The sequence below is a fragment of the Camelus bactrianus genome, chromosome 7 (genome assembly GCF_048773025.1).
Source record: "Camelus bactrianus isolate YW-2024 breed Bactrian camel chromosome 7, ASM4877302v1, whole genome shotgun sequence".
Classification (NCBI taxonomy): Eukaryota; Metazoa; Chordata; class Mammalia; order Artiodactyla; family Camelidae; genus Camelus; species Camelus bactrianus.
In genome coordinates this window covers 65,847,042-65,872,631 of record NC_133545.1, presented here as the reverse complement: position 1 = coordinate 65,872,631, position 25,590 = coordinate 65,847,042, and the positions used below count along the sequence as shown (strand labels likewise).

The 25,590-nt window shown below is 35.0% G+C and overlaps 1 protein-coding gene across 6 annotated transcripts in view; it reads left to right on the top strand.

Moving 5' to 3' along the window:
- Positions 1-25,590, top strand: part of ADAM22 (ADAM metallopeptidase domain 22) — a 209,682-nt gene that overhangs the window by 149,040 nt on the left and 35,052 nt on the right. For all 6 annotated transcript variants that reach the window (XM_074367518.1, XM_074367519.1, XM_074367520.1 and 3 more), the window contains exons 13-24: positions 653-743; positions 1,988-2,039; positions 4,191-4,290; positions 6,352-6,423; positions 6,645-6,737; positions 11,133-11,213; positions 14,358-14,408; positions 14,630-14,693; positions 16,535-16,640; positions 18,581-18,700; positions 21,807-21,975; positions 24,474-24,588. In XM_074367518.1, the coding sequence (XP_074223619.1) occupies positions 653-743; positions 1,988-2,039; positions 4,191-4,290; positions 6,352-6,423; positions 6,645-6,737; positions 11,133-11,213; positions 14,358-14,408; positions 14,630-14,693; positions 16,535-16,640; positions 18,581-18,700; positions 21,807-21,975; positions 24,474-24,588 (1,114 nt within the window). The remainder of the gene's footprint in view (positions 1-652; positions 744-1,987; positions 2,040-4,190; positions 4,291-6,351; positions 6,424-6,644; positions 6,738-11,132; positions 11,214-14,357; positions 14,409-14,629; positions 14,694-16,534; positions 16,641-18,580; positions 18,701-21,806; positions 21,976-24,473; positions 24,589-25,590) is intronic.

Below are 25,590 nucleotides of genomic sequence, written 5' to 3'. Positions count from 1 at the left end.
TTAGAGGAAAAAAAGGTAGACTAGGTTTTCCAAAGGGTTACTTCTACCCCGAAGGCACTAAGCCTGATGCAAGTGACCTTTAAAAAACAAAACAAAAACCTGAATCTTTGAGAGGCCACATGTTGAAAAAAAGCCCCTAGGTCTTAATTTTTTTTTTTTTTTTTTTTTTTTTTAATCATCACCACTTCTGTGACTTACACAGTTTGTTTTCTAAAGCCACCCTCTATTCAGTTTGGGGATTTTAGGAGTGCTAGTGGGCACACAGAGATGAACAAGTGCCAAATAAATTACACATTTATTTTTATTTTCTTTTATCTGAAAGACTGGCTTAATTATATACAAGTATTAAGTTTTTCAGGAATATCACTAGTGAAATTTGGACTCAAAATTAGATATAAGTTTCCAAATCCCAAAATCGATGACTCCTTGACTTCTGGTCTTCTCTATGACTTACACAAACATGGATTTGTTTCTTACGACTTCTTCCCAAATGCTCAGTAGTTCAGCACTAGCAACTATGTGTTTAACCTCTGCTAAATAAAATGCTTAGAAATTACTTATTTTCAATTGTATTGTGACACTTTTTCTGGACCCCATTAAATGAAAGATAATTTGCATTTACATGTATTTTACTTTTGTTTTTGTCTTTCAGTTTGGTAAAACGGATTTAATGGCAGTTACCCTTGCCCAGTCACTCGCCCATAATATTGGCATTATCTCAGACAAAAGGAAGTTAGCAAGTGGTAAGTTTAAAGACATGTATGGTTTAGTTATATTTAAAATAGACTATCTACAAAATGTTTTGGAGCATGAGATTCTTCAGTTTAGTTGCTCGATCAAAAGAGTTTGGGCAGTAGCGTAAAGATAGCCTTGGGCACAAAGTGTTTTTTCCGAAAGTCATATAAATGTTAATATTTACATTACAGATGAAATGTTTTCCATGTATAATAAACATTTAAAGTTATGTGAAGTTAAATTCATCATTGAATTTAATCTATAAAAGGATATAATAAGCTCAGTTTGGTAATTTTTAATGGTCTTGTAAAGAATCCTTGGCATTTAGGTTATTTAAGGCAGACTGTTTTATTATGGGTTATTTAAAACATCTCCTAATATGACCACAGAGGTGGAATTTGCCTGTCAGGATCAGAATTGATGAACGGCTTAGTAGAATATAGACCTAGTGAAATATACTAGGTTTAGCATCTGTGAAGAGTATGTTTTCCCAAATAGGTAAAGTTACCTCACCAGAAATTGTCAAACACTGTATATTTGGAGCAAGTTGATTATAGTCGTATTTATTTTATTATTTTAATAATAAATATTATAAATATAATTGTTTATATAAATGATTAACTATTACCACTTCTGGAGTGCCCATTTTTCAACAGATAATTGAATGCCAGTATTATCTACATCTAGATGCTCATTTAATCCTCAAAATAATCCTGCAAGATTAGCCCTATTTCACTTATTAACCCCATCTTATAGATAAGGTGACTGGATGTTAAGAGGGTAATGTCTCCAAGATTACGCATGTATTAAGTGGCAAACTCAGATTTTGAACCCAGGTGTTTCTGATTCTGAAGCCCTTACACTGTACTGCCTTCTGCCAGCAGCCTTGGCTGCAGAGGTTTTAAACATGGACAGGAAATTGTGAGAATTCCCATAGAGGTCTGTGGAGCCAGAATCCTGTAATGATGCATTACTGCCCATTAATATTTGATTGTTAAGACATTTTAAGTGAATGCTTTAAAATTGCTGCCCCTTGTTAAAATATCAAGACATTTTATTTTAGTAAAAATTGTATAATCTTGATTGGGTCGAAGTAGATTTTTGTTGTTATGCATTGCATGAAAAACTTCAAATATAAGGAAAACTGACAATTAGAGGTAATAAAGTGAACATATGCTTTTAAAAAATAGGAACAATTCTAACGCATCTGTTTTCACTTTGTAAAAAAGCATGTGTTTTTGTTTTCTCTTAGGCGAGTGTAAATGTGAGGACACGTGGTCTGGATGCATAATGGGGGACACAGGGTGAGCCACTTCTATTTGAAAATAACTCACTTTTCCTTTCCCTGCTGTGCTGTTGTCTTCTTAAAAGGACGACACTCAGTAACCTAGTGCATGGAACCTCACCACAGGCATTTAAGAGAAAATCGGAAGTAGATTTTCTCAGAGGCTTTGTAGGTAATATGTTTTCACGAAATATTCTCTTATTTGTGAAGACATTGCTGTCCATGAAACTATTAGGTCAAAGATTTTTTTAGCCTTGAATCTAGGCTGAAAAATGTAAGAAATGAGGAACAACTTTGTAATTGATGGCTTATCTTCTAATTCCCTTTGCTTTTATCTTCTTCCATTCTAGTTAAACGAGTTATAAACAATTGTGTGTCTCAAAAACAAAAACAAGAAGAGAGCCTGGAATAGTTGCTTTCTCAGATTTCTGGCAGCCTGAGGTGTCTGTACCCACAGTGGCTGGTTTCAGACTACCAACGAGAGGTCACTGAACGAAGAGAGGGAAGTGATGTGTCCAACCCACTCTCCTGTGAAGTTTTCATTTTTATACTGTCCTACCCTTGACACACTATCAGGCACCCATCTTTTATTCTTTCTAAATAAATTTTATAGCCACCTTTTTATGCCAAGCTTATCACTATAGTCTTACTTTAAACTTTTTTCATCTTGTGCTCTTCTCCCCAAAACATTCCAGATACTCAGGCAGCTTTCAGGCTCCCCCTCTCTCCTCCTGAACTCACCATCCATCATAATTGAAAAGTATAAATAAAAGAGTGAGTACTTATATACCACCACCTAGTTTAAAAACAAACACTGCCTTCATAGTTAACCCCCCTATATTCTCTCTTATCAGTCCCCAGCCTCAGCTAAGGTAACTACCATCTTGAACTTGGCTGATATCATCACAGGTCCTTTTTTATACATTTACTGTGTGTGTGTGTGTGTGTACTGAAGTAATTCATAGTGTTGCTTCGCGTGTTTTCAGTTTATATGAAAGGTATCATACTATATGTCTTCTTCTGTGACTTGCTTTCTTGATCAGCTTTGTTTGTGGGACTCATCCTTGCTGACAGTAATGTAGTTCTAGTTCAGTGAATGTATACAGCACAGTTTTTCCATTCTTCTCTTAATACACAAGAATTTTTGTGTCAAACACATGAATCATGTCATTTTCCTGCACAGAACTTTTGTGAGTCTCCATTATAAAGAACAAGGTTCACATCCTTCCTCCAGTATTTAGACGTCTATAATCTTTCTTCATCCTCATTTGCAACCTCATTTTCCACTACTGTTTATGGAGTTTGCTTATCATAATTTTACATGATATGTGTTAACCATAATCCTATGTAGATTTTCAGCCTTTTAAAAATATGCTCATCATAACTGTACAGGAATTTCCAGCCTCTGTTGATTTCTTTAATATACCCTCTTCATCTGGAATTCTCATTTTTCTCTGTCTAACCACATTTCTAGCCATTTGAGTTACAAAGAACCTTTTTGTCTCTGAATCATAAGTTCTACCCTGGTGCCCATTACTGCCAAACACCTAACTGAATGTGCATTTCTGCAAACAAAGGCATCCTCCTCAGAACTGCAGTACAACCAAGAAAATCATCTAATTCTTAGCTCTCATTCAAGATCAGCCCTGTGTTGCAATAATGTCATTTTAGCAAAAGGTTCAGAATCAGGTGTCACAGTTAGTTTTTTGTCTGTTAGCTTCCTTCAACCTGGAACAGTTCCTCAGTCTTTTTTTGATGGTCATGACTGACACTTTTGTAGATTATAGGTCAGTTATCTTGCAGAATGCTCTGCAGTTTGGGTTCTAGCCCAGTTTTAATATTTAGGAAAGACTCCTTTTGAAATAAATTATTCCTAATTCTCTTTGATGGAAATCACAGATATGTGTTTGTGTTTCCTTTGAATGGGCGTGCAAATAATGAGCAAACCATAGTAACCATTAATCACCGAATGAAGAATTTAGAAATGTGCCTATTGAATAAACTGTTATGGATTGAATGCAAATGTTGTACATAACATTTATGGAATTTATGGTTTTTTATTTTATTTTAGGAATAATGTACAACTTTAACAATATTCAGTTTTGAGACTAATCTACAAACAAGGGAGACTAAAATTGTACCTAGCTATTGCTTTTCTTCTCTCTTACAGGTATTATCTTCCTAAGAAGTTCACCCAGTGTAATATTGAAGAGTATCATGACTTCCTGAATAGTGGAGGTGGTGCCTGCCTTTTCAATAAACCTTCTAAGGTAATAGGTGTGATCAGAGTTACTAGTTATTAATTTTTATAAAGTATTATAAACACAAATTTTCATTCATTGTATCTTATAAAAGATAGCTTTTCAACTTGACTTATGCATACATATTCTAGATATGCTAAATATCTGCATTTCTAAGTTGAGTTAATGTTGGGCATTTTGGGCTATTCTGATAGGAATAAAAAGCAGGTAGAAATTAAAGTTTTGCTTTCTGAAAAATGTCCATTTTCTTATTTATTTATTTATTTTTAATGGGAGTACTGGGGATTGAATGCAGTACTTCGTGCGTGCTAAGCATGCACTCTACCAGTGAGCTATACCAACCCCCCTATTTTCTTTTTATATGTCCAAATGAAGATTTGGGATTAGCTTACAAAAGTTGTTTCACTTGGCTATCTTTTTCATTTTCTTGATGTGTTTTTCCCTGCTTTGGATACCTAATTACAGCTCATACTGATAGAAAGGGGGTCCTGTCTTCGCTCGTTACTCCCCACCTCTGCCTTTCAGAATGAGCAGTATGTTTAAAATTACAGTACTTCTCAATAGGTCTGCGTAAAGCAGAAAAGGAGAAAGTGTTTTATACTTAGACTTTGTCAGAGGCTTTCACAACTTGCAAAGCATCTCCTGGTTACTGACTAGAAACCTTCATGTGTGTGGAAGACTTCACAGGTTAAAGAAATGTTTTGTCCTTGTTGATTATGTGAACTGTGCAGTGCTTCCGTACATCACAGTGACATGTAGCATTGCCTTTGTTCATTCTCTGTTCACTCCAGTGAAATTTAGGAAATGTATCGTATTTCACTGAAAAGCAAATTGACAATTTTAAGAGTTTCCAAAAGCTTCAGAAGAGTTATTAGAGCTCAATTCCTCCTGCTGTAAGTGGAAAACAATTCAACTCTTTTAACCAAAATAACTGATTATTTTAAACCCAGAGTAAGATAATAAGTGCATTTTTCATCTGGCTCATTTTAGTTTTGGCTTTCAAAGTTGCCTCATTTGTTAATGAGCCTTCTCAACTGAAAGTGTAATCTAGAGATGAGTTGATTGTTTCATAGGAGAGAAGAGAGAAATCGAAAATAGGTAGGGATTTTTGTTGTTGCTTTCTGGATTTTTGTTTTTTCCCTCTAGTTGGTTAAGAAAGTGTGTGTGTGTGTGTCTGCTGATGGATGTGTATTCATTTCCATTCTGTAACACATAAACTTGTGTTAACTTTTGAATGAATATTATATATCTGGAACATAGCAACTATTTATTTTTTACTAATTTTACCTATCACCATAGGATGCATTATACTCAAAAGATAATAAAATTATTGGAAAGGTTAAAAAAATAGAAGTCTTAAAGTATACTCTTGTATAGGCCAGAAACTGCTTCCATCCCTGGGGCAAATTGTTAGTGCTATTCTCTGCAGAGCTATATTATAGGAAGAGCTATGTTTTATATTAAATAAATCAATGGATATATTAATTTTTCTGTCATTCTCCTCGTTGTCCATGAAGTAACTCTGTTTTTCAGGAAATGTAGTTTATAGAGGGCTTTTCACAGGTAATGGAATTTGCTCCTCACAACAATTTGTGATGTAGATGGGCAACTAATATTATTCCTGGATTAAATATTTACACACTTGGGCTCTGAGATGCCAAGCCATTTGCCTAAGATAAGTAGCTGAGCCATGATTTGAATCCAGACATTGTGACTCCAAATCCCTTGCTTCCTGTTTGAAATGAAATTTCTGGAGTCAATCTGGCTTGATTTCAGTCAATGGCTAGATCATCTTCCATTTTGATGACACGTATCAGACCCTATTTGGCATATATGTAATATATGTACATACAATTAAATCTGAAATGGAAACAACATTAGACACTTATGTTCTAAGGTTTCCATTTCTTAAATTCTCAAGTCAAGATTTCTAGTTTAGGAAAATATAAGTATATTTTGGAATACTGACAGATAGGTCAGCAGTGTGGGTGTGGCACTTGTGGTCTCTCATAAGGTATTTGTTGTTGATTTTACTACATTTTAGTTCTCTTTTTGGTTTTTATCCCACAGCTTCTTGATCCTCCTGAATGTGGCAATGGCTTCATTGAAACTGGAGAGGAGTGTGACTGTGGGACCCCGGCAGTAAGTCTCTGGGTGTTTGGACGATTTCTTGAGGTTATTCAGGGTCATTCCAGGTCCACGTACTGAGACCCACAGAGCAGGTGTTATGCTTAGAAATTTTATAAGATTTGTGGAAGACAGATGATTACTGTCAGATTATATGTTTATTTTAGAAAATATCCTGGTACCTTCAGGAAAATGACACCATTTTCTGATGTTTTGCAAATGTTTATATTCCTCAGGAATGTGTCCTTGAAGGAGCAGAGTGTTGTAAGAAATGCACCTTGACTCAAGACTCTCAATGCAGTGATGGTCTTTGTTGTAAAAAGTGCAAGGTAAATAAATGTTGATTAATAATAACCAGTTGGCAGAAAAGAGGACATATTTGATTAAATTGTTAAGGCTAGGTAAATATAATCTAATTACTGTAGTGGGAAGGGAATAGCTCAGTGGTAGAACATGTGCTTACCATACATGAGGTCCTCGGTTCAATCCCCAGTACCTCCGTTAAAAACATAACTAAATAAGAATAAAAATAAAATAAACCTAATTACCTCCCCCCCAAAGGAAAAACAAACAAAAGAAGTTAATGTAGTAAGAGCTAACATATATTGACTGATGAAGTCCCAGGTGCTTTAGAGGAGCCTCACAGTCTTGTGAGATGTAGTTACTATTTTTATTCCCATCTAACAGCTGAGAACACTGAGGCTTATAATGATTAAATAGTTTGCCCAGGATCTTATACCAGGTAAGTCAGGAAGCTAAGCGCCTGAACATTTGTAATCCCCAGAGTTTATTCAGTCTTTGATGACTCCCTGAGGGGCGTGCACTTTAAATGAAACCATCTAATGTGCTATAGTATATATTATAATATAATATCATTTATTTTTTATATATTTTTTAGTTTTTTTAAATTTTATTTTATTGAGTTATAGTCAGTTTACAATGTTGTGTCAATTAATATAATATCATTTAAATGAAACTTTTATTTGAGTGATATTTTTTCTTTATTGTAAAGCCAAGCTGATATTCAGTAGATTCTTCTTTTCTTGGTGCTCAGCTTGGTATATATCTCTTGCATTAGCTGTTGAGGGAACAAAAGGAATCTCTTGAGATGTGGACACCTGTCTTGTGTTGTGCATGAGAGTTCGGAATGCATCTTTGCACACTTGTCTGTTTTCCTCCTCCCAACTCCATCCTCATACCTGTCCCCAAATATTTAAGCCTTTCCATCAAGATAACAATTATTTGGGGCTTACTTTGCTCAAAGAAATCTATTTCTTTTTCCTCTTCTAATATAAGATCTGGTACAATCTTCTACATTCTGTCTGAGGTTTAATATCTTTCTCTCCCTCCAGTCTGTATACTTGATGGCACAGAGCCAGGCACTTCCACAGTGATTGGTTCAGGTTCTCAGTTAATATTTGTTGAATGAATGAATAAATACGCACAGCACTCTCTTATTGATTATTTGCTGATTGACTAACTTTAAAAGAAGGTGAAATATGAACCCATCATATTAACTACCTACTGTGTGCCAGAGAGTGTGCTAAGCACTTTTAAGTTAAATCATCCTATATCCAGGTTTCTTCACCCTGGTACCGTTGACAGTTTTTTTGATGCTTTTGTTTTCAAATTTTATTTTTTATTGAAGTATAGTTGATTTACAATGTTAGTTTCAGATATACAGTGAAGTAATTCAGTTATACATATACATACATATGTATTTTTTCAGATTCTTTTCCATTATTAACTGTAGTCCCCTGTGTTATACAGTAGGTCCTTGTTGTTTATCTATTTTATATGCACCATTGACAGTTTTGACCAGAGGATTCTTTACTGTAAGAGTGTGTCTTGTGTTCTGTAGGGTATTTAGCTGCATCCCTGACTTCTACCTGTTAGATGCCAGCAGCATCCCTCCCAGTTGTGACACCAAAAAAAGTCTCCAGACAGTGCCAGATGTCCCCTGGTTGAGACTGCTGTCTTAGATAATGCTCACACCACACTTTTGGAATAGACATTATTATTCAGCTTTTTCCAATTGAGCAATTCCAGTCTCAAGAAAGTGAAATAACCCGTGTAGGCTCGTTCAGCTAGTAATGAGTAAATGTGCGGTTACGTCCCGGAGAAGCTGGAGGCAATTTCTGTTGTTTCCACTTCACCGCTGTGTCTGTGGTGGAGTTTTAAGATAAGCAGGGCACTGGCAGAGATCTCTCAAAGCACTCTCTAAAAAAGGAAGATTAAACCAAATATGAAACAGACACTTTCATTTTGGCTATCCCAATCATTTATTTTATATTTTTGTGTATTTTTTTAAATTGAAGTATAGGCATTTTACAATGTTGTGTTAATTTATTGTATACAGCATAATTCTTCAGTCATACATGAACATACATATATTCATTTTCATATTCTTTTTCACCATAAGTTACTGCAAGGTATTGAATATAGTTCCCTGTGCTATACAGTATGAACTTGTTTGCCTGTTTTATATATATTGGTTAGTATCTGCAAATCTAGACCTCCCAATTTATCCCTTCCCTTCCCCTCCCCTCCAACCATAAGTTTGTTTTCTATGTCTGTGGGTCTGTTTCTGTTTTGTAAATATGTTCGTTTGTCTTTTTTTGTTGTTGCTCTTTAGATTCCACATAGAAGTGATATCATGTGGTATTTTTCTTTCTCTTTCTGGCTTACTTCACTTAGAATGACAATCTCCAGGCCCAATCATTTATTTTAATCTTCAGTGTTTTAAGTCTGCCCATCCATGAAATGCACTTAATTATACCATTTTTTCTTGGATTTATTAAATTAGGCTCTTTGTGATATAATTATTTGAAGGAACATGTACAAAATAATAAAATTAACATGCATAAAATAAAATGGCATGAGTAACCACCCCACGAAAGAAATTACAGCTCTACCAATGAAGTAAGATCTTTTTTGCCACTTCTCTACCCTACACCCCCAATATCACCCCCAATCTAGGCTCCTAGAGGAGCCAGAGGCAGGATGCCAAATGGAGGAGGGGAACAGAAAAACAAGATGAGAAATCACGTGTATCTCAATTTTTTTCTATATGTATTTATAATAATGTATCTATAAGTTAGAATTGGCAATCATTTTCTGTACTGGGCCAGATAGTAAATAGTTTAAGCTTTGTGGGTTGTAAGGACTCTGTCTCAGTTCCTCAGCTCTGCCTTTGAAAGCAGCCGTCAAAAATATAGAAATAAATGGGTGTGGCAGTGTTCCAATAAAACTTTATAAAAATAGGCAGGCAAACAGACTTTGTCCTTGAGCTGTAATTTGGGGACCCCTGCTGTAAAATATTGCTTATTTACTTGTTTATTATTTCTTCCCTTTCATTAGTATGTAAATTCTAAGAAGGCAGGGATTTGGGCCAGTTTATTTACTGCTCTGTCCCAGCCCTTAGAGCAAGTCCTCCTTCACTCTGTTTTTTTTTCACGAGCTTCCTGACAGATCCTAAACTTTTATACTCTTGGATAAACTCTACCCTACATCTGCTCATACTTCTCCCTCAGAAGTACAAGGAGGAAGAGAACCAGAGTATATGAAATTAACTTATCATGCTTATTTCCTTTTTTGTTTCAATGGTGTGTTTACGGCCACTAACATGTAAGTTCCTTGTTAGCAAGATTCTTGTGTTTTGTTCTCTACCAAGACCCCAGTGGCTAGAAAATGTTTGACACATTTTAAGTGCCTAGTAAATACTCTGTGAGTGAATGAATGAGCGCACATTTTGTTTGGATTTTCTAGAAAATACCCATTGAAATCCTGATTGGAGTTGGCAGTGCGCTGCTCATGTTCTTGAAACAACAGGAAACTCAAATGCCTGGAGGGTTGTGAGCAAGGAAGAGAAGATGGAAGTTGAGGGGTATGGGGCAGGAAGAGGGATCCAGAATAATGTCTATGTTTGTGTGAGCAGAGATAAAAGCATAGAAGGATCCAGCCCCAAATAGTAACATTTTAGAACAACGGAGAAGAATGGAATTGAAGAGGAGAGGAGAAGGATGATAACTTTCTGTATCTCTGTTTGCTTTGTTATAATGAATACTCTTGCAGTTGATAAATCCAACAAGCTTAAAAATGTATTTGTACAACTCCCACACTTACAAGAAATATTTGAGTCGAAAACAGAAAAGAATAAATCCCATAGACAGGTACAAATGATAATAGAAACATTAAAAGATATTAAAGACCAAGCTATAACTATAGGTAAAAATGAGGCAGGAGAGAAGAAGAGAAAGGAAATTATGAGAGGAAATAGCTTTGCCAGAAAAATCTAACTTTTGCAGTTCAGCCCACAATGTAACTTTCCAATTCTTGGCAGATGAAGCAAAAAAGTAATATGATAAAGGTGCCAGTAAGAGTGAAGGGTAAACTAAATCCAAAAGCTATTTGGAAGAGAGAATTAGTCAAACGTGGACTGACTTGTCCTTTTGGTACAGATGTACCGTCAAGCACATCCTATTTTAAGATCTTGTAAGGCATATGTGTGATGACTATGCAAATCACTTCATAGATGAGAAAGTCTCTCTGAAAACTATTAAGTTAACATTTCATGTAATAACTGTGGATTTCACAGATTACCGTCTTAAACTAGTTTAAGATATTCCTATCCAGAAAATACTCATTTTGCTTTTTTTTAAAGATGAAACTGTGAGAGTTTTTTCCTTTGACAGTTTTGCACATTGATTTTTTGTTCATTTTAGTTTCAGCCTATGGGAGCTGTGTGCCGAGAAGCAGTAAATGATTGTGATATTCGTGAGACCTGCTCAGGAAATTCAAGCCAGGTAACTTAAGAATAATTACTCTAAGCTAAATGGGAAAAAGTAAGAGTATGTTTAGTACACCGACCCCTAGGTGAAATGGAAATGGACAAGTTGCCCATGTTTCTCTTTCATGTCAACTTGTACTCTCTTTTTATTCATTTTTCAGGAATTGAAGTTTCAGTAATCAGAGCTTGAGCAGATGTTTGGCATAGTTTTGTCTTAATGTTAAACTAACCAAAGACTGGGTGCGTGCCTTAACTATTTTGTTTTTAAGAAGAGAGTAAAAGGCATTTGTTTTTTGTCTAGCTAGTGAAGGAGGAAACAAAAAGACTCTTTCTCTTCAACTTGTTCAAACAGGGGCCAGCCAAGGCAGAGAGACCCACCAGGTATTGGGTTATGAGAAGAAGCCTATTTCTCTGTCTTGACTCTCGTTTATCAAAGACATCTTGCCATTAATAGCGACTCTTGAATTTAACATCATTTAGTTGTCAATAGAGAAGATAGAGAAGTTGATGAACTTGACAAAGGGTCACAGATTTCAGTGTGTATATATATATATGTATATATATATATACAGGCAGTCCTTGCTTTGCATAGTAGTGTAAAGACTATAAAAATGACTATGCCAGCTGAAACTGGGTAAAGTCATCTTAGTAATCAATGGAAAAAATTACAGTTATCCTACAATCTTTAAAAAAGGTTGTCAGTTTATTAGAAACGCTTTTCCTGTTGGTTATAAATTAATAGAGAAATGAAGAAATCAACTATTATCTACTTAGCACATGAAATTAAAACAGAAACATTGAGCAGTGAAGTATTTTATTTCTTTGTAAACAACTTATCAGTAGTTTGAGCTGTGCTTGCCTTCTCTTTGTCATGAACCTTGCAAAACTTAGTGAGTGTTTTTTCCTATGCCTTGTTGAGTTGCCACACTCCTTTCTAAGTTTGAGTCAGCTTTTGACATTTTATTCGTTGTGCTTTAAATGTCATGAAGTATCTCCAAGAGATGGGAGAAGTTGTGAATGTGAAGTTTTTTGCCAAACAGCAGTATCTATAGTCCCATGGTCAGCAATGTTTTTTCCATGACATCATTTATGTTTGATTTGAATTTCACTTCCAGTGCCATCACTTTTCATTTGTTTGCTGCACTTTCATCTTTGTTGGCCAATTCCCTCTTTCAATTATCTGATTTTGTAAATATCACGTGATATCACCCAGAGGCAGAGAGGCAACTCAGCTACACACTTTGCTGTCTGTGCATGAACTGAATGAACACATGGGCAGCAACCAATCACTGACAGACTTTGAAAGTGACAGGATGGGTCATTGACCAAGATGGGCATCTCTTATTTACCTAGTGACCAGTGGACTAAAGAACTAGTAGCAAAGGTTGTACTTTATGCAATTACTCACAGTTAATCTGCTGTGGGAACTGAAATTGAAACTGTGTTCTTGAGGTGCTGGTGTTATTTAACAAAACCATGGTAACTGAAATTCATGCATATTGGAGCCATGTAGAGTGAAGACTGCCCGCATCTTTTTTTTTCTCTAGAGAAGAGGGATTTAATAATGGTAAAACTACTTTAACCATTAAAAATGCTTTATTTTAAAGGGAGTCATCCTAAGAGATTAAAGATCTTGCGTGGGAAAAGTATTTTTCTTTTTTGCTATTTAAGTAGTGTTGTCTTTCTAAGCTAACACCAAGTGATGATGAAGATACAATGAATGATTACCTCATTGGCTCCAGGAGGGAAAGTATATTGGAACAACTTCTTTGGAATGTGGTTATACAATATGCAGGAATTTTAAAAAGAATTCTAAATTCAAAAATGATGTATGTGCAAAGATGCTCTTGTTGCATTGGTTGTAACAGAGTGAGTTTGAGATAATTATAAGTGAGTATTTTAGTACATTGACTATATGGTTTGTTAGCTCAGGGCAATGTGTTGCAGCTATTAAAGATGATACCTATATAAAAGTTTATTATGACATGAGGAAATTTGTCTAATGAAAGTAAAGGAATGAAGCAGAATATAAAAAATTATCTATAACTTGATTATATCCATGTTTAACAGTATTCTGTTTTGTGGAAAAAGGTAGAGAACATATGAACCAAAATATAAAAAATAGTCCTGTCTTTGGATGGTGGGAATGCGAAAGATTTTTATGTCTTTCATTTTTCTTACCTTTTTACATTTCCTCACTTTTCTCAAATAAGTATGTAATTACTATAATGACAGAAAAATGTTTAATAAATTTTAAAATAACTGTCTGTCCATATCCACATAAGAATGCTTTGCAATCTTTTCTGAAATTGCTACAAGGGAAAAATGGCAGGGGGGATGGGTGGGTTATAAAGCATGTCTTTTTCCAACATGTACTGGGTAGACTTTTGCTCCAGAATCATTTCAAGTACAAAGGCTGTGTTATTTCTCACGGTAAAAAGGAGGAAACTATAGCTATTACTCTGTCTGGCATCCTCCTTGTTTTTGTTTTGAGCCCTTGTTGTTTTTTTGCTCTGAGGAATAGAGTATCTGTATAAGTTAGCTGAGTCACTGATGTCAGTTCTTTTTATTTGTGAATAAAGATTTATAAATCACCTAATTGGGCCCCCAGTTAGAGCCATAGTTTTAGGGGAAGGTGTACCAATTGTTGCATTTCCTTTCGTTTTCTGGTAAATCTTTTTTTGTTTTTATTTTCAGATGGTTTAAGAGACTACCTCCTATTATCAGACTTCATTTTTGTTTTTTAAATTTTTTTATTGCAGTATAGTCTATTTGCAGTGTTGTGTTAATTTCTAGTGTACAACATAGTGATTTGTTTATACATATATATTCCTTTTCATATTCTTTTTCATTATAGGCTATTACAAGATATGGAATATAGTTCCCCGTACTATACAATAGGACCTTGTTGTTTATCTATTTTATATTATTAGTTTATATCTAAAACCTATATATTAGGTTAAATCCTAAACTCCCAATTTATCCCTCCCTACTGCTCTCCCCTCTGGAAACCATAAGTTTGTTTTCTATGTCTGTGAGTCTGTCTCTTGTTTGTAAATAAGTTAACAGACTTTATTTTTAAAATGCAAACATAAAAGGGATTGGTTCATCTTGATATTTTGCTGTGCATTCAGTTCATAGTGCTGTTTTCTTTTTCTAGTGTGCCCCAAATATTCATAAAATGGATGGCTATTCATGTGATGGTGTTCAGGTAAGTTACTTCATCTTTACCTAAATTTTTCGTGAGTACCAGCATGAAAGAAATACTGAGGTCTTATCATAGTATGAAGGTTAGATTAAATGTTTTGTAATCAGTTCTGAAGATAAAAGGCCTTTATAATACTCATCTTGTTTTCCTAGTCATTTTTACTTTTTCAGTTATCTGACGTAAGCAGACTGTGTATTGCTAATGGGTATGCATTTTCATTTTAGGGAATTTGCTTTGGAGGAAGATGTAAAACCAGGGATAGACAATGCAAATACATCTGGGGGCAAAGTGAGTAAATAGTGTGGCTTGATCATTTTCAAAGTTTGGTATCAGGCCCAAGGACATGGGAGCTGGAAGTAAATTTTCGACCACTTCATGGCAAGGGGATTCTCAAAGCCATAGCAGGTCTTAACAGGGCACTGTTGTGGAAATGAGAGAAAGATACCTCCTTGGAGAAGACACGGCTCCATACCTCTTGGCTAGTTGGTGGTACCTTCGGACAGAAGATGCTCTTGCTGCCAGGCAGGTGACGTCCACTCCAGGGCATGCAGCTTGGAGAATAGAGCAAACCTGGATTTCAGCTCCTCTTATACTCTTTTGAGCTAAGTGTCCCTAGACAAAACCCATACAGTCCCATGGGATAGATGGAGACCCTGGATAGCGCACCCTTGGCTAAAAACTGTAGCATTTTAGCTAAAGTTGCTTTTTTTCCCCTTTATTTTCTTTCTTAAACTCTAGCTGGCTTTCCTGGTGATAGGTAAATTTCTGTTGGGATAGCTCTGCCATATCAGAAAGAAATTTTAATGTTACTCCCTTCAAAATTTGTCACATTTTGGAGAGAAATATGTATATATATAACACTTATCATTTAAAATATTATGGAATTTGAATGTATATTTAAATGTTGTGTATTATATTTTTTCAGAAGTGTTACTAGCCCTTCTGAAAGCGATTTTTGTTTTAAACTCTTTCAAAAGACGATTTGTGTAAGAAAACAAACCCTAAAGGTAATGATGTCTTTAATTGTCACAAACAGTGGCTGTAATCCTTTTGAGAGGGAAAGGGTATGCTCTCTTCTGAACAACTAGAGAAACACTGGGATAGGAGAAAAATTTAGTCATGTAGGTTTATGCTCTGCTTCTGCTTCCTCCCCTTGGGGAAAAATAGGAGCTGATAGCAAGAAGTAGGAAAAGAAACTACCAACATAATTAGTTTAAAATACATATCCACAGCAACAGTCGTCTTTTGATAAGTTTCCAAAAGTCACTTTGAGCTAACTCTTGGAGAGCTCCATCAACCAACCTTGGCTTTAGCCAAGATAAAATCCTGACAAAGATGCTGACATCATTTAAAAATGTTATTTAACTTTAAGAAATTTAGCATGAATTCAGCTTTGTCTAAAAAACAGAATAAATTTTTGATAGCTATTAAGAATTAATAAACAAGGTGGAAATAATGCTGTTTCTTGAATCTTTAATTGTAGTGCATCACTGTTTTATAAAACTATCTTTATGATTTATAGAAGTTGCTAAGTGAGAAATTCATGCTTTATATGTGACACTGAGGTTAAAGCATTTAGTATTTATTCAAGGAACCATTTGTTAGCATCTTCTCCTAATTGGCCAAATTCTGTGGAGTGTTGCTCTTAGCACCTATGGCATGAATTCTATAAATGATCTAAATAGATTTGTTTTCCAATTAAAAAAAAACAAAATTCTCATCTTAGCTCTGCTTTCTTCTGTGTTAGTTTCATTCTTTTTGCTTATTTTGTTTTACCACCTTAATTATTTTGGGGGAGAAGTAATTAGGTTTACTTATTTTTATTTTATTGTTTTTAATGGAGGCACTAGGGATTGAACTCAGGACCTCATGCATGCTAAGCATGAGGGTATAACTAAGCTATACCCTACCTGGTATTTGCCAAATTTTAAATGAGCATTTATGAAGAATGTCCCTGAGTCATGGATGCTCGTGGTGTGGGAGAACTCTTGTGAACCATGAGTCCAATTTTTGGAACTGATAACATTGTAGTGAAGAAGAGTCCTTCACTGGCATTTTCCTCTTACTGCAAACGTTTTGAGCAACTCGCATGGTATATCCCTCGCTGATAGAAAACTATTCTTCTTCAGAGGTGACGGCATCAGACAAATACTGCTATGAGAAACTGAATATTGAAGGGACGGAGAAGGGTAACTGTGGAAAAGACAAAGACACATGGATACAGTGCAACAAACGGTGAGATGGAGGAGTCAGCCCAGAGTTTATACCTCTCTTGATTACAAGCACTACTTTTTGAGTGACCAGGCTTTCCTACAATGCATTCTGTTGCCTATTCACTTCATCTCTTTCCAGAGTTCCAGCATCACTTTTGTAGAAGGCTCCCAAATATTAACATGTATCCTGACCTCTCCCCTAAGATGTAGGGCCATGTTTGTAGCTGCCTTGGGACTTTCTCACCTAGAAGACCCCTGCCAGTGTCTCAAAGGCAACAAAAATGAAAGTCAACAGAACATGTGCTCAGTACTGTTGGAATAACCATGTCAGTTCTTTGTTCAAATTTCACTGGTTCCACATAGCTAATTAATAGTAAGAATAAGACCCACAATCTGTTGAGGGCACACTGTGTGCTAAGCACTATGTCACACTTTACATAAACTGTGTCATTTAATCTTCATGTCAGTTTGCCCCATTTTATGGAGGAGAAAACTGAGGCACAATTAATTAATTTGAAAAAGTTCATATAGCTAGGAAATAATAGAAGCAGAATTAGAATTCAAGCAGTCCAAATTTAGAACTGTTTCTTAGCTACTTTGCTGCATATCCTACTGTCTTGTTTAACAAATGGAATGGAACCTTAGCTTGGCACTGGACCTCCTCCACAGCTTGCCACCAACCTACATTTTTATTTTTTCTTCTCTACTCTTCCATAGTTGAGCAAACCTCACCATTTCTAGTACATTTTATTGTCCTACCTCCACCCCTGTGCTTGTGCTATTCGTTCCTCAGGAAGCACCCTTTATACTCACTCCATTATCAGTCAAAAATTTATCCATCCTCAAAGCTTCACTTGGACAGTACTTGCTCTGTAAATTGTTTCTGGGTTTACTCCAGAAATAAGTCACCTCCCTCTTCTCTGAACTCCTACAGCCCTTTGTACTATTCTCATGGCCCTTGTCCTCAGCTCTATGTTTTATAGTTGTTCAAAGTATGTGATGCCTCTTCTTACTCAGAGTATAATTTCCTTGAGGATAAAAATAGTGTCTAATTTTTTTAGTATATCCTAAAATACTTAGTAAGTGCCAACAAAAAATGTTGAATGAATATCTCTTCTGTGTTAAGAAAGCACTTTTGTTTATCATACATGAAATAAATGATGATATAACTTCTAAAAATTACTTTTTAAGAATGAATTAATGCATGTTTTTTCTATGTTAGTGATAGATACAAGTCTTAATTTTTCTCTTTTCCTATCTGACCAAGCCTAATATTTCCATAGATAATCTTGTTGGCCTGCTAATCTGTCTTCACAAGATATTTATTAGAATATATATTTATTGTTAGCTATATTAATAATTAAAATGTGTTAAATATAGGGAATGTGTAAATATTTAACATAAATGAAAATATTTTACAAGTTAAATTAGAGTTGTATGTGATAGCTGGGGGAGTAGTGAAATATATTGAAAAAGAAATCATTAGTCTGTGTGGTTGGGAATCTACAAAATATATGCAATATATAATCTCTTCTTTAATTCTAGGGCAATGGGTTGAAGAAAGAGCTGTGTTCTTTTAGCACTCAAAGGTCATTCATTCACTTATCAAATATTTAAAAAAAATATTTTAGTATATCCAGTGATGTGTTAGGGGAAAATAGATCCTGATGTAAAAGAAGTCTATTTGATGAATAATTTCCTTTAGATAAATACTTGAACTAAGGGGCAATAAAGGAAAAGCTAGAAAACAGTCGGGTATTTGATGCACCAATAAGAGAATACATTTTTTAAAGCAGGAGGCGAACTAATTTGGGCTTATTTTATTTTGCTTGTAATTTAAGCAAATAATACACTTGATTTAAAAATGCTAAAATGAGATGAGATAATCATTCTAACTGTACAGGGTTTGCTATGTCTTCAGGTAAAAAAGTGAAATAAATACTTGGTACTCTTTTAACACAGGGATGTGCTTTGTGGTTACCTTTTGTGTACCAACATTGGTAATATCCCAAGGCTTGGAGAACTTGATGGTGAAATTACATCTACTTTAGTTGTGCAGCAGGGAAGAACATTAAACTGCAGGTAATTATCTAACCATTCTATGAAAACATTAGTCATCTTATTTCCCAGGAATGCAGCTTTGATTCTTTCTGTTTTCAGTTTAGACGTATGTTAGTAAGATAAAACAGACTCTAGTCCATCGAAGGTGATTGACTAAATCCTGACAGAAAAGAAGATAAGAATTAGTTGAATGTGGAATATTATATGTTGGCTAGAGTTATATTTAATTAATTACTAAAAACTCACAGAGTTTAGTTTGCATTTTATTCTTATTAAGGAAAATGAAAGAGGATCTGTAGATAAAATCAGTAGATTATATACATGCATCTTCTTTTGCTTCCTCCTGAAATCCCACTAAATGGATCTGTTTTAGAATTCATATATCCACAGGGAAGCAAAGAAAGGGAGAGGAAACAATAGCAACAACATTTTGGAAAATGGAAAGCCAACAGATGTGTGGCAAATGATTATCAAAACTAAGAAAGCTGAATTCCTACTTCAGTAATGGGGACAACCAAGAACTAACCCAATATATACTGTCAGTTCCCAAATGGCTCAAAAATGGGTAGCATCATCTACTTCTGGAAGAGGGACTGAAGGAGTTGGGGGTTGGGGAAGGAGTTAAAATAAAGACGACAGGCGAAAGTGTGCTCAGAAAGCAGTTAGATCCACAGATTACTTCCCTGACTCAGCTAAACTGAGGATTGTTCACCCTGTCATGGAAGGCTTGAGCTTTAAAGTCTGCAGAGAATAATACAGAAGTTTTCCAAACTGAAGGTCAGCAGGCAATATAGATACCAGGGTTCTACAGAAGTGCTCTAGCCTCATTCATATTCAGTCAGAAAGTCCTAGAATTCCCAATCACCTGTCTGGTTCCCCAACTCATATATGAGCTGGTTATCAGACATGTGAGGAAAGACTAACATGAAAAAAAAAAGGAGAGAGATAAAAACAAACAGAAAACATGACAACTACCTATCAACATTCATGGGAGATAAGATACTTCTACCAGGAAACAAGAATAGAGTGCTGTTTTTAAAAATGAAGAACATTTAGAGGAAAAATGAAAAGGCTGTTGGAAATTAAAAACATGATGGCAGAAATTAAACTCAATCATTGAAATCATCTCCCAGAAAAACAGGGCAAAAGAGGCAAAGAAGGGAACATAGAGGAAAGTTCACTGTGTCAGAATAGAAATAATAAAGAACAAAGAAAACAGCAGGGAGGAAATCGGCAATGAGTGTCTCCAAGAGTGGTACCTAGAACCTTTGGACTTGATTTTCCACATTGCCAGGCTCACCAAGTGCAAGGTACAATGGGGGAAATTAGAGACACATCAGAACATATCATTATGAAATTGCATAACCTTAGGACAAAGAAAAGAATCCCAACTGTTTCCAAAGAGGAGGGGGAAAAAAGAATGGAATGATTTAGAATCTATCAACAGGAGCCCTGGAAGCCAGAAGACAATGGAGAAAATGATTTCCAAACTAGAATTCTGTACCCAGGTAAAATATCAAACAAGTGTGGGGGTAGAAAATAAAGACATATTTAGATATGCAAGTTTCCTCCCGTAGTTTACTCCTCTATGCCCTTTCTCAGGAAGGAAGCTCTTAGAAATTGTGCTCTAGGGAAATGAAGAAGGAAACTAAGAAAGAAACACAGGGCATTTAGGAAAAAAGATACCCACCATGGAAAGGACAGGGCAGTCCTCCAGTGAATGGTCAGGGGAAATCCAAGATGTCCAGCTCTGCACCAGGTACAGGGGACCAACAGATCAGATAGGGAAAACTCCAGGAGAGATTTCTACAGGAAGTTAAACTAGATGTTTAAACACATCTTGATGGAGATTTTGACAGTCAGCAGAGTTGGACTAATTTTGAGTGAGTGGTAAATTCTTAGGAAAGTAGGCAAAGAAACAACAAATGAGACTTGCTAATATGAGGGAAAACAAGTCATACAAGGAAAAGGAAGGATTTAATTATGGCATACTATATCACTCAAGTAAGTAACATTTACATAGTCATAATAATGTGCATATTTGTTATTGGTTTACCTATTGATTAAACAAAATATATGATGGGAGGATAGGAGAAAGAGATAAATTCTCAAATTCCATAGAGGAAAGTCAATTGATAATACCTAAAATGGAAAAGTAAAAAATAATAGTACAAACTCATTATTTAAAGATATGTACATAAATAATAAAAGAATCAATTAAGAGTTGGAAGGGGTTTTCTCCAGGGAGGAATATATTGAGGAGTAGAAGTCAATGGATTGCTTTACTGCATTTAAAAAACCAATTTATCTTTTTAACTCTTAAAACTATATGCATGTATAATTTTGATAAAAATAAATACATAAACAAATAGAATGGAGAATTTTGTAGTAGCATTGATATGGTACCATATAAATAAATAGATGATGAATATACATGTTCAATTTCTACCCTGTTTATTTTTTATTCCTACATAATATGTGGGCTTGCTGTATTGAATAGTTAAGTTACAGTGTTTTAGCCATTCTCAAATATACTGTAGATCCTTGAACACCACTGGTTTGAACTGTGAGGGTCCACTTATAAGTGCATTTTTTTCAATAAGTACCTACTGTAGTACTACACAATTCACCATCGGTTGAATCCATGGATTTTCGGATCCATGGAGGCTCAGAGCCCCTAACCCTACACTGTTCAAGGGTCAACTATAATTTGTAAATAGAGCAATCTTTTTGTGAAATGTAAACCAAAACCCAAAATTCTCATCCTTATTTGAAACATGTTTGAAATCTTGAAACTTACTTACTTATCAAATCAAATGCTAGTAATGATGGTTTACTTGACTTGTATATGATAGCCAAGGCAAAAATTGCAGTTTGTGCCCTTGTTATAATAATTGTGTTTAAATCCTAAAATATGTCAATATTTCTGAAAAGAATTAGATCAAAAGATTCAATTGCTTTCTTCATTTAGAGGTTGAAAATGCTTATGCTGCTGTTTTTTTTAATTAGATAATAAATAGAAAATAGAGAAAGTGATATTGCCCATTTTTTAGTTTTTAAGCATCTTCTCAAGATGAATGTGAATCAGTGGGATCCCATTTTCTTTTTGCTCTCAATTTATTTTTAGTGGTGGGCATGTTAAGCTCGAAGAAGATGTAGACCTTGGCTATGTGGAAGATGGAACACCCTGTGGTCCCCAAATGATGTGCTTAGAACACAGATGTCTTCCCGTGGCTTCCTTCAACTTTAGTACTTGCTTAAGCAATAAAGAAGGCACTGTTTGTTCAGGAAATGGAGTAAGTATTCAGTACCTAACCATGGGGGAATGTTTTACTTCTTTTATAGCACAGAAAAAGCTATGACCTTCAACTGCTTATTTCTGTAATAATGGGAAACATGCTTGTTCATGTTTCTGGCTGGGGTATAGACAGTCATGTGTCATAGTCATTAATATTTCTGTTGTGTAGTCTGTAGAAGCCTGGGAATAAGAAAAAGTATTATCTTTCTAACCAGATTCTTCCATCTTCCTCTCTTATCAGATTAAATTGATCTCATTTAATATAATACCAGTTTTCTGCTAGTGATCTAGGAGACAAATTTTTAACAAACTGTAATCAGATAAAATAGGGAATAAAAAGCAAGGGCAGTGGCCACAGTATTTAACAGCTGGTGTGGTCCCAGCCGCTTACCATTTAGAACAGACCATAAATAACTGCTGTGGCCACTTCAGTGGGTACTAGCTGAGCATAAGTCCTAGAAATAGAAACAGACTAATTGAGGGAAATGTTTCTCACAGATGAATAGAAAGACTGGTAGCATTTAAAAGACCCAATTCTATCCTGTCAGTTATATATCTGATAAGGTAGGTACTATATAAATAAGTTTATAGGTTAAATTAACATGCTTTATTAGTGATTACAGTTGTTCATTTTCAGTTAGGAATTCCTGTACTGACAAAACTTCTTGGTTCTTTTTGTTTTGGCGTGTGCTATGATCTTTTTACCCTCACTCTGGATTCTTTGCTTGAACTTGTTGTACTATACAGTTGAGGCAAAGATCTCTGCCCTGGAATTGTACGCCTTGCATCCTGGTCATTCCACATATATCCCTGAGGGATAAGCCAATAATGTCCATAGGGAGGTCTTACTAATTGTAACTCTTCGCCGAAGGAAAGGAATTCTTGTAACACACGAGAATAGAGAAGGCATACTGTAAGTGATTCTGCTCCTATAAAGGAATCTGCTAAGTCTTCTTTCCTTAATGATTAAGATGATGTTACGGAGAAATGCTTTTGGAGGGGATGGGAGAAAAGAATAATTAAATTATTTCTTGATCATTATGCTAATGAATAACTATATCTTATTCATTTAGAAGTTCTGAGTATATAAAGGAGACTAAACGTAATTAGTTGTGTTAATTAACTACTTGGTTAAGGAATCAGTAAATGAATGATACATACAAGTAAATCAGGTGATACATAGCATCAAAAGCATTTACAATAATTATGCATAATACAGAAAGGTTGTATCTTGTGTATTTTTAACTTATGGTAACTCAACTCTGTATATGTGACAAAAATTAAAAGGAGAAATACAGTAGATGGTCTCTATGTACTATACATCATCTTGGTTAACTTACATGTAGTACTTAAAAGAATGCCTGTGACAGAGTGAATGTTCAACAGTGCTAGCTAAAACTCTGTTGTTTATGATCATTGTACATCAGTATCACTGTTCTTGTCACTGTATCACTGATGCAGTTGTATGATTTGGAAACTTAATTGGAGAAGCCAGTTGACCTGGTTACGGTCTGTCGAAAAGGTAGTGGTGAAGTGGGGACTGAAACTCAGTCAGGCCTTTTTTCCTTCCTGCGTATCTGTTAATCTGCAAATATGAATTAATTTGAAATCTGCAATTTGTTAATCATATTTTATAGTTGCATTTAGATGTGCATGTATGGCATGTTTGTTGTCTTCTGGCAAATTCAGTCAGACAAAGACAGAAACCTGTCCAGTTAGAGCCTGCCTGCTGAAGATCTTCTCCCATCTTAACCCTAACTGAATTCTCTCCCACCTCCTACTTCTTTCAGAGTTGCTTTGAATTATAGACCTTAGGTATAGACTCTGTTTCCTGGCTATATAAATGAAGACAGGTTATTATCTGATAATTTTTAAAAATTTGGTGCCATTTTATGTTTCGGTTTTTTTTCTATGTTTGTTTGAGAGAGTTCTCAGTCTCCATGACACTGAGGTAGCTAATCTCTGGAGCTTGGGTTGAGGTGCCAAGGTTCTGGTTTTGTGAAGCTTTTTTCTCAGACCACTGCAAAACATCAGACCTCCCTCTTCTTTGTTGGATTTCTCTGTATCTCCTTTGCTTCCTAAAAGATAAATAAAATTTCGGTATAAAAGCCTTTTATTTAGAAGAAAGAAAACTTTGTATTGGATAATTAGCAAATGATTTTAATTCTGCTTAGTTAAAAAATCTTCCTCTTATAAAATTTGAATTAATGAAATTCAGAACAATCATTTTATCGATTTTTTTAGATGTATAAATTCATTCCTCTGTTAAAATTCATGATTGCCTTTGTTGTCTTCTGGCAAATTCAGTCAGAAAATATATTTTTAGTATTTATTTATTTAGAGTAAGAAATAAAGTAATTAGTAGTAGGAAGAAGATTCCAATACATTTTCAGTACCATCAAATTCTAGGCATATGGTAATTAGAAATCACCATTTATTTTTCATGCCTCTGTACCAAAGAGTTGGTGTTTACTCTGGATTGATTTTGGGTTTCAGGTTTGCAGTAACGAGCTGAAGTGTGTGTGTAACAGACACTGGGTGGGTGCAGACTGCAGCACTTACTTCCCTCACAATGATGATGCAAAGGCTGGTATTACTCTGTCTGGCAACGGTACGTACTTAATTTGGTCCTATTAAGTTGTTTTATACACACGGAAAAAGAAAGCCGCCCTTCTGAAAGTTCCATTTGGATTTTTTTTTATAACTCAAATATGCTTAAATCCACATAATAATACATCAACATATACAATTGGGGCTGGCATTATGAAACTGATCATCTCCATTAAATTGTAATGATATTAAATATAGAATATAACTTAGTCTACTGATTTAGCCTTATCTCATCATACATCAGAGTGAGATTTTCCAAATGTTGTATTTGTTTAAGGCTGACAACAAACCCCAGCATTTCTTTTAAATGAAGAAAGCAGTCAAGATTCTTAAGTGTCTGATTCTATTTATATATTTTTTTTAATTTTACATATTAGGACTGAATAAATAAGAAAAATTTGAGTAATTGATTTTAAAATACTTGATTGAGTTTAATATTCTTTATTACAGAATATCATTTGTATTCAACCCTAGTTCTATAGCCTGAACTATAGGTATTTCTAGAAGTAGTAACATTGGCCAAGGCTCCTGGAAGAGGTGTAAGGACATGGGTAGGAAACAAAAGATATAGTTCTAAAAGCTAGAGTGGCCCAATTGCAGAAGTAGAAATTAAATGCAGATAGTGGAAAGAATGTCTTTACTTTGGAGGTGAATATCCCCTTTTAAACAATTTTTATCATTTCATTATTGAGTATTCTTTTATTCAATTTGAGCATTAAATAGTGTTCAAATCCTGAAGTCCATTCACCTCCAAAGGATGAGAAAAAAGATTCTTTTGATTCTAGTCATCCAGACAGGTTAAAAACTTAGCCAATATGACTTTGATAAAGAAACTTACAGAATGATTAGGATTTTGGCATCACTGGTCTTAGCAATGGTAGTGTGGAGCTCATTCTAGCAAGTAATGCAGAGATGAGGCTGTTCAGGTCTGTGGATTTAAGTGACTTGTCAAAAGTCATACCATTACTTAGAAATAATCAGGACTAGCATCCAACTTTATTGA